At 40.6% G+C, this 9943-nt stretch overlaps 1 protein-coding gene across 3 annotated transcripts in view; it reads left to right on the forward strand.

The window, feature by feature from the left end:
• Positions 1–7068: 7068 nt before the first annotated feature.
• The window catches only part of SLK (STE20 like kinase), a gene marked incomplete at its 5' end in the record, with an annotated part of 54944 nt that continues 52069 nt past the window's right edge, over positions 7069–9943 (forward strand). For all 3 annotated transcript variants that reach the window (XM_082408255.1, XM_082408256.1, XM_082408257.1), the window contains one exon: positions 7069–7218. In XM_082408255.1, the coding sequence (XP_082264381.1) occupies positions 7069–7218 (150 nt within the window). The remainder of the gene's footprint in view (positions 7219–9943) is intronic.

Genomic DNA, 9943 nt, shown 5'->3' on the forward strand with positions numbered 1-9943 from the left:
CTGCTGTATTATATTGGTTAAGCTGTCACAGATCTAAGATTCATGGGGAGGGAACATAGATACTTCTCTTGGTGGAAGGAGTTTCAAAAAATGTAGTGGATATATGTTAAAATTATACACATAGAAAAATGCACAAACCATAAGAGCAGAGTTTAGAGAAATTTTGCATAATAAATGCACCCATGTAATCAGCATTCAGAAACCTCCCTCCACCCCCGCTCTGCTCCCACCCCATTGTCCTCTTCCAGTCACTACTCCCTCAAGGGTAACCAAGATCCAGGACTATAATACTAAAGGTTAGTACAGGGTTTCTCAACCTCAGCTGGATAATTCCTTGTTGGGGGTTAGGTGGGGGAACTGCCCTGTGCATTGCAGGATGTTTAGCAGAATCTCTGGCCTCTACCCACCAGATGCCAGAAGCACCCTCTCCCCTAGTTGTGACAACTAAAAATGTCTGCAAAAATTGCCAAATATCTGGGAGGGAGGCAAGCAAGATCACCCCCAGCTGAGAATCACTGGGTTAGAAGATAATATCTCTCCTTTATTGTTTGTCTAAATCCCACTTAACCATCTAGAATATAAGTTCCTAGAATATATGACTGGCATATAGTAGCAAATTGAGACTATCTATTGAATGAAGGAGTAAATGAAAGGTAGCAATTCTAAATAGGTATTTAAAGACTCAACTCTCTATATATTTACTCAGCTGAAACCTCAATCACAAATAATTTGTTCGTTTTTGTGAGAAATGCCATTTTATGAAGTTCACATGGATTTAAAAACTCGAGAATATATATGCGTGTAAATAGAAATATATATTGGTTAATTTCTTCCTGCAGCAACGTAAAATACAAGTCACGGAAATAGAAAAAAAACTGTGATCACCCAGACAAATAGGAAGTATCCCATGATAGTGTTAATGATTTACTGTAATAAGCCACAAACTGTGGTTTGTAATTGCTATGACAGCTTCGTGAAACAGGAATTTGCAGTAACAAAGTTTTCGTTAAAAACCTGGGTGAGGCACTAGGTTCTAAAAGATTAGAAGGGGAGGAGGAAGAAGTACAAGATGGTAACAAGGGCTTGGAAAAGAAATCTAAAAATTTCTTTTGGAAGATAGCCACTGACTTTACTCTGAAAATATCCCTCCCTCCCCCCAGCACATGTGACAGTGTGACATCTCACTAGGTAAATTTTTTAAGGGTTATCCCAAGAATAGTTTTCAGTGGAAACGGGATTATCAATGAATTTCAGCAGACATGCCCTTCTTTTTGAAATTCCTAACTGCATTTATTACTCTTCAGTCAAAACTGTGTCAGAAAAATGGACACAGTTACTAGTAGATAAGGCAACTAAAGTTAGGGGCACCATGAAAACAGAATTCTATCGTTGCCAGGGCTCTTAGAGATCATATGATCATTCTGAAAGGGCAAACTACTACAAAAATTTTACCTTAGCCGTTATCCTGTTTTCTGGGTCATTCTGAATTGTTTCATCTCCTTGAAGACACCTCTGTTAAAAGTGAAATTCATGTGTAATCCTCAGGGTGTAGAGTAGTGACTTGCCCACAGAGCTGGTTAATCACAGGACAAGTAATTTTGAGCCAGTGCTCAAAACGATCACATCCAACATATGTCTTATGTAACAAAGACAGAAGAAATATAATACATACAACTATGGAGCCATATTAGCACAAAGGTTTCTATCAACCTCACAGGCTTGGTTGCCTGAATGCTGTGGCTAGTTAATGTCTGAATGAAATAAATTTGATCTGGATCATTCAAATCCTTAAAGTTCAAAAGATGTTATGGCGTCTAGATTTTTAAACTGGAATTTGAATACAACTTATAAAAGAAGTATGTCTGTACAGTTTTGTTTTTTTTAATTTCCTAAGATCTGAGTATGTTAAGACTTGTCATTACACTGTGAAATGCTTATGATTCATTTGAACAGAAGCAGCTAGGGATGAGGAGAGGGTGGGAGTGTGAGTGTAACAGTTCTGTATGACGCAGAAAGGGAGATGAAGTAGAAGGGAGGATATTTTTGGATTCTCTTTTTGAATCAAAAATAGCTTAAATCAAGTAATTTGTTTACTTTTAAAACAGGAAAAAATGACCCAAAATCTGTAGTTTCCTGAATGACACACAAATCCTGTTTCAGGAGAATAATTGTCATAATTGCAGGTTACTTTCTTAAAATACCTGAAAAAATTCCTTCCTAAAAAATGTAACTTCACAAGGATAGAAAAATATATTTACATCACAGGGTGCTCGTACACCAAAGGAATTTGCTCCTTCCATGTAACCTCCACAGTAGCATTTAAAGAACTTATTAGCAAATTTACTGCCTAAATTAGAATATGGAAGGGAAAAGGAATTGACATGTAATTTGATTTCACTAGGTATAAAATTCTTTTATTTTCATTCATTATCCAACAAAAATGTATGCACTACGACAAAGACATTGGGCTAGATGCAGGGGGTGTAAGGATGAGCAAGACACAGTCCCTGCCCTCAAAGTCTAGAGGGAGAAACATACACATACTGTCAGACACATACTCAGATATACACATGCTCACACACACAAACAGACCCACATATACCCCCATACACATATATTCACATACATATTCATTGCTCATACACAAACACACCCAACACCCCTACACTTTCACACACTCACACACATTCACGTATAAACATGTTTACACATACACACACACATACATTTGGGAGCTCACAAAGTGGAGACCATGAGTAGAGTATGTTTTCAAGTTACAAAGGGAGGGAGAAAGAAATAACAGTGGCAACAATCCTGTGAGACAGCTATTACAGAAGTTCAGTACGGCTAAGGAGATAGTCATAGTGGAGTTGTCAAATGCTAAGGAACTGGTTTATCAAGATCTAGATTCAAGTTCAGATCCTCCATTACTATATCTGAGGTCATGACTATGTTATTTATATTTAATGCTGTCTCAGTTTTCCTCACTTTTACTTGGGAGCTATCACAGAACCTACCTCAAAGGGTTTATATGATGTTTAAATGAGATGATACATGTAAACCACTTAGCACAGTGCCTGGCATGTAGTAAGCACTCCATACATATTCAGTTTTTAATTTTTAATGATATCCTTATTATTATCAGTGAAGGTTAGTGATCTGGTAAATTGTGAAGACAGTTATCCCCTCACCAATCTGTTAACGAGTGGAGACAAAACATTGTGTATTAAATGAATACTTTACGTGGCCACTGTTTAAACTTAATTTTTAAAAGATTAAAAATTCAAGGAAGGCAAACTATTATTTACAGATAACACAAACATCTAGATATCATGGTCATTATTGGGAAAATCTGAATCTGACTAAATATCATCTCACCTGGTATTATTAAATAATTTCTGCGGCTGTAACTTCATGGAAAAACTATATAAGCTATTATTAACTCCACAATCATTTCACCAAAGTATGTTGGACTTGATCACCTCATTTATACACTACTGACAATGTCATTTGTTATTATTCATTGATATGATGAGGCAATTTATAAAATAAGAAATAAAGGTGGCCAGTATACATCTGAAAAGGTGTTACATCACCAACAATCAGAGAATTGTAAATGAGAGATTATTTTGGACTATCTTGGCAAAGTTTAAAAAGATGGATAGGGTGCTATTGAGGGGCAGGTGACACTGGCATTCTCATACATACATTGTTAGTAGGAGCAGAGATTAGTACAACCTTTCTAGAGGCCAATTTGGCAATACAAGTAAAAACATTTAAAAATATGTTCTTTGATTTAGCAGTTCCACTTCTTGAAATTTATCTTAAAGGAATATAATCAGACAAATACACAAAAATGCTTGTATATGCATGCTCACTGCAGTGTTGTTTATGATGACAAAAAATTGGAAACCACCTGAATGCCTGCCAGTAGAGAAATGCTTAAATAAATGATGGTAGAGCTATACACTGGGACTCTATGCATGCAGCTATTAAAAAGATAAGATCTATTTGTGTTAACATGAAAGATGTCCATGATCCATATCAGATACCATTTTTATATTGAAAAGGTATATGCATAGAAAAAAATTTGGTCACCTATAACTTTTTAAAAGCAGCTTTATTGTGGTATAATTTACATACCATACAATTCACCCATTGTAAGTCTACAATCCAATGACTTTTGGTAAATGCATACAGTTTTGCAAGCATTACCACAATCCAGTTTTAGAACTATTTTGTTACCATCCAAAGTTCCCGCCTGCTCATTAAGGCTTAACTCTTAACAGTGGTTAGGTTGGGGGTGAAGTCTGGGAGGGTGAAGGCAGGAGGGGAGAGTTATAGACAGCTTCCTAGTTTATCATTTCCGTCTCATTTGAATTAATTTACGACAAGGATATACTATCTTTTAATTGAGAAAACAGTAAAGGTTTTTCTATTTTGAGAAGAACAAAAAAAGGAAACAGACTTATACCCTTTGACCCAAATCTACTTCTGGTAATTTATCCTAAGGAAATAATCAAATATGTGGAAAAGGATCTGTGAACAAAGATATTTATCAATGTTTTATCTGAAACAGAGAAAAGTTGTTAAGCAATCTAAATATCTCATGATGGAAGAAAACAATTACTAATCACACTGAAATATCAAAGGTACAGGATGCAAACATTTATATGCAATCTTTATAATTTATCCATGTAAAAAAAGTTAATGCACAGCCAGAAAGTCCTGTTTGGAAATATAATGAAATCTTGCCAATGGTTATCTCTGGATGGTGGAATTATAGCACTTTTAATTTTTTTGTGCATTTCTTCATTTTCCACATTGAGTATGTATTATCTTTACATCTAAAGCCAACTACATAAATGATACTAATTAAAAATAGATTAATTATGGTATTGTTTTCACAGGTGTTTCCATTTGTCAAAACATAAAAGTATATATTTTATTTTATTTATTTTTACAATAACTTATTTTCTCATTTAAAAAATTTTAATTTTTATTGAAATGTAGTTGATTTACAATGTTGTGTTAGTTTCAGGTGTACAGGAAAGTGATTCAGACTATATATATATATATATATATATATATATATATATATATATATATATATATTCTTTTTTAGATTCTTTTCCGTTATAGGTTATTACAAGATACTGAGTATAGTTACCTAAAAGTATATATTTTAAATATGTACATTTTATTGTATATCAGTTATACCTCAATAAAACTATTAAAAAATAGAGAGTCTTGAGAAACAAGATCATCATATCCCTCTTACTACAAGGGGGGTTTTGTTATGCCATTTTGGGGCTGGAAGACAAAATGATTTGGTAGGGGTACCTAGCCAGCAAAATGGCCTCTGCTCCAGATAGCACGGATGCATGCGTGCATTCATTCATTCATGGGACCTGCCTTCCTATCACATGCCAGGAGTGTTGGTAGGTACCTGGATATCATGATGCATAACCAGCCACTGCCCTGAAAGTGCTCCCTCCTAGTGGAGGGGAGGGCGCGGCACCATCTGACAGATTGCAGCCAACACCCACATTAGGTCGTCTTCCACTAGTGCTGTCCAAGGGGGCTGGAGGCAGATCAGGAAGTGAAGGCCTTAGTAAGTGGTTCAGATGGAGTCACGAAGGGTGACACCAGGATTACGGCTATGGAAGTGGCCAGAAGAAGGTAGATTACCCTCAAGGGAGTGTCGTGGTCATCACTCAGGAAGCGGGCTTAAACAATTTTTATATGTTTATGGCTGTCTTACGTGCACACTTGTAACAACAGCAGGAACTGAAATTGAGCGTTTGCCGGTGCAGGCACCTTGCAAAGGGCTTACATCCATTGCCTCATTTACTCCTCGCCACAACCCCCAGGTCGGGACTTTAAGGATCTTCATTTCACAATGAAGAAACTGAGGCTCGGAGAGGTTAGTCGCCCAAGGTCACAGAGCTCGTAAGCTCTGGATCCAAAGCAAACAGCCACCACAGATATTTCCCTCTCACTCTGGGGCCCATTTGAGAACGAAAAGGTCCAGATCGGGACAGCTCAGCTTTCACTCGCTACGCATTTTCCCAGATCCAGAATGGAGGAAACATCCGCTAGCACAACCAGCAGGGTCGTGCGCAAAGGGGCAACTCCATCAAAGCCGTTGGCTGACAAGAATTTGGGGCTTGGAGGGCAAACCCGGAGCAACCGTCAACCAGCTACCAGATCAAGCACCCACAGCGCACCACCCCGCTGGGCGCCAGCGAGCCTCCTAGGGCCGCCAGCTTGCGGGGCTCAACGCGCGTGCGCGGGGCCAGAGGGGCCACCCCCGCGCGAGTGCGCGGAGAGCCTGGCGCGCGGCCGGGGGAGCGCGCGGGCGCGCTGCGGCGTCGGCGTTGGCGCGCGCTCTAGGCCGAGGTTGCGTGGGCTGGGGAGGGAGCTAGGCGGCGGCGGCGGCGGCGGCGGCGGCGGCGGCGGCGGCGGCGGCGGCGGCGGCGGCGGCGGCGGCGGCGGCGGCGGCGGCGGCGGCGGCGGCTGCGCCCCAGAGTCCAGGGGGACGCGCGGACCTCGCGCCGCGGGTGCAGACGGCTGCGGAGGAGACCCCGGGCTCCCGGCCCGGGGCGGGAGAGCTCGGCCAGACAACTGCCCGCCTCAGAGGCCGCCGGCCGCGTCCCTATCCCGGAGTGGCCGACGCCCCTGGAGACTCGCCGTGACACGGGCCTAACCGCGGTGGCCGCGGGTGTCCGGACCACTCGGGCCCGTCGGGCCGGGCCGGTGGGGGGACGAGCGTCCGGGCAGGTGCCGCCCCCCGAGGGCCGGCCGGGGGCCAGGCGCTTAGCCGCGCGGCCCGCGGGCCGGGCTCGGCGGAGGGGCCGCCCGCGCAGCGTCCCCACCCCGTGGGCCGGAGCGGGAGTCGCGCCCCGCCTTCCCCGGAGACGGCCGGCCCGGAGCCTCCGGCGGGAGCCCGGACAGCCAGCGCCCGCCGTCGCCCGCCGGGCTCGCGCGGGAGAGGAGGGAGGAGAAACTTTGCCTCTTATTGTTGTTTTTACTCCTTAAGTGTAAAGAACTCTGTTGGGAGGAAAAATGTCCTTCTTCAATTTCCGTAAGATTTTCAAGTTGGGGAGCGAGAAGAAGAAGAAGCAGTACGAACATGTGAAGAGGGACCTAAATCCCGAGGAGTTTTGGGAAATTATAGGCGAATTGGGCGACGGAGCCTTTGGGAAAGTGTACAAGGTAAGAGGGAGAAACGGGAAGTTGCACTTGTGAGATCAAACAGCCCGTGGCCCGGAGTGGCACGAGGATTTCTCGCTCCCGCGTCCTGTTCCTGTCTCTTGGACCTTCTTCTGACTTCGTAAACGTACTTTGGAACTTTATTTAGGTTATCATCCAAGGAGTAGCTAAGAGGTAGGGTTTAAGGTTGAACAAAATGGGGCCTGGATGTAGATTAAAGAGTGGTTGCCAAACGGAGGCAAGGTTTACCGTCTGCTCTGTTAAACGTTAAAGGAAATGAGGGTGTTCTTTAATTTAAAGGAAGGGTCTGGTTGTGGCCCTCAAGCATTTTCAAATCAGAAACTCATTATACTTTTCAATGGATTTCTATTTGTGTACTAGCTGTTTGCATTCGTATGTATACTTAAACTAAAGCAGTTCCCTTTTGGGGTCCAGAGTATATATTTGGTTGTATCTATTGCTCATACATAACCGGTCTCTTGGGGATGAGAGCAAAGTGATCGCTACTTGCAGACTATTCTTGAGTTGGTTGCTTGACAGCATACTGTAAAATGGAGTGGAATTTCTGATAGAAAATTTTCGGAAGGAAACCTGCATCTGGTATTAGTTTCTAAATATAATTATAATAAGCATTGACTAGAAGTCAATTTCAGGGCTTAAGAAGTTTTAAAAAACATGCACCCACATATATACACACACATATTTTTATATACAGATATTCATTTCAGTAGAAAGAGGTTTGCCGTTTCAATAGGAAGGCATGTGTTAACTGTTTACTGTCTTGTAAGGAGTATATGAATGATGTCATCGGAATATTTTCATCCTGAAGGGTGAGGATTTTATGAAACAGTTTAAGGGGAAGGACCCACAGGGTTGCCTAGAAGTGAAAATATAAATAACTTAAGTTTATACAGGACTCTGCAGTTTTTAAAGTACTTTCACATAATTTGGCCCCCATGAGAGTTCTGCAAGATATGCAGGTCAGTAGTATCTACATTTCATAGATGAGAACACTGAGACTCAGAAATTGTTCACATTCACACTAGTAACAGCCTAGATTTGATCTCAAGTCTTCTGACCCCATATTTACTGTTACTTTTTTTTTTTTACTTTAATGTCTATTGGTAGAAGTGATAGCATTTTTCCTTCTTTCTAAGCATCATCACACTGTCTGCCTTTGCCCTGCCTCTAATGCATCTCAAAGCCCCTCATTCTTAGTCTGAAATATCTACTCTTTTCTGTGTGCATTCAAAACACATTGTTCACCTTGCTTACTATGGCACTTGTCATATGTTAATGTATTTATGTTTTTATGATAAGACTAGGTGCCAAAATTATGATATACATTTGGGTTAATTCTATTGCCTTAGCACATAGTGCATTTCTCTTTATATTTGTGGAAATGAAAGAATGTGTGTTACCTGCTTGTGAGTGCTATTGAAGCTACTGTGTGCTGTGAAGGTTGACAAAGTAAACTTCAGTGCCTAATGTGGAGGGTAGACTATGGATTTCAACAAGAGCTTACAGTATAGAATGTATGAAAGACAGGGCTTTTAGTGCAGTGGGAAGATCACTCCTGGGAGTTAAGACCAGCTTCGAGATCTTGGACAGAACGTTTAATGTCTTTGGACCTCCTTTTTTCTGAGGTGGAAAATCATAGATTTCCCTAAATGTTTAGATTCTTTTACCCATTAATGTTCTATGAGTTATCTAGGAAAGGCAAAAATAAATCCTCAAGGCATCTGGGATCTGGTAGTTAGAAGGCAGTAGGTGATTATGGGCAGTTTTCATGGTTTAAATGTTTTATTGAACAGAAACAGTGTAAGATTAAGACACTGGCTCCAGAGTTGGACTATCTCGTGGCTCCCTCAATAGCAGCCTGTGACCTTGGACAAGTTACTTAATCGTTCCGTGTCTCATTTTTCTCATCAGTAAGACCTACTCCTCAGTGTGTGAGAATTAAAGGAGATAAAAAATGTAAGACACAAAAAAGGGCTCAGAAAATGGCAGAAAATTACTGTTGTTACATTTACAGCTCGGAAACAAAACATGGGATGGGACAGGAAAAGGGACCTACGAAGATAGTAAACCATTTTCTGGCACAGGCAGATTGTGTGGACATGCTAATGCTGTGTGATTTAATTCTTTAATGACTCTGCAAAGTGAATGTATCTTCCTATAGTGGGACACCAATTGAAAATTTTTTGAAAAACAAGAGACTTACTCCATGTAGTTGAACACTGTGAGATTGTGTCAAGGATAATTTTTTGTGGGCTTGATACCTATTTTAGTGTGATATTTGAAGAGTGTGAGTTCTTTGCATCTTTTCTTTTCATCTTTCTATTTTATGCTTTCAAGGAGTAAGCTCTGAGTTTTTTTAAAAAGAAAATTTAAAATTTAAACTTATCTGACCTGTTCTGCCTTTTTTGTAACCTTTTTTTACTGTACAAGATTCTCTAGAAATTTTAAATTTATAAACTTCTGTGTAAGAGAAAAAAGCTATCAAACCTTACAATTGTATGTATTAGTATGCAATAGAAAACTATTTCTAAAGTTGATTCCAACTGTCATTTGCCTATGGAAATTAGTAACTTACAAAGGTTAAATTCGAAATAGGCAATCATTTTTCCCTCATATTGTTGTATGCTTTCCACTCAGTCCTGCACTATACAACTCTGTAACAGTTACTTTCTTGCCTGAAAGATCTTCCCAATTTTAAATTTATTTT

This window comes from Balaenoptera borealis (assembly GCF_965194805.1).
Source record: "Balaenoptera borealis genome assembly, chromosome: 10".
NCBI lineage: Eukaryota > Metazoa > Chordata > Mammalia > Artiodactyla > Balaenopteridae > Balaenoptera > Balaenoptera borealis.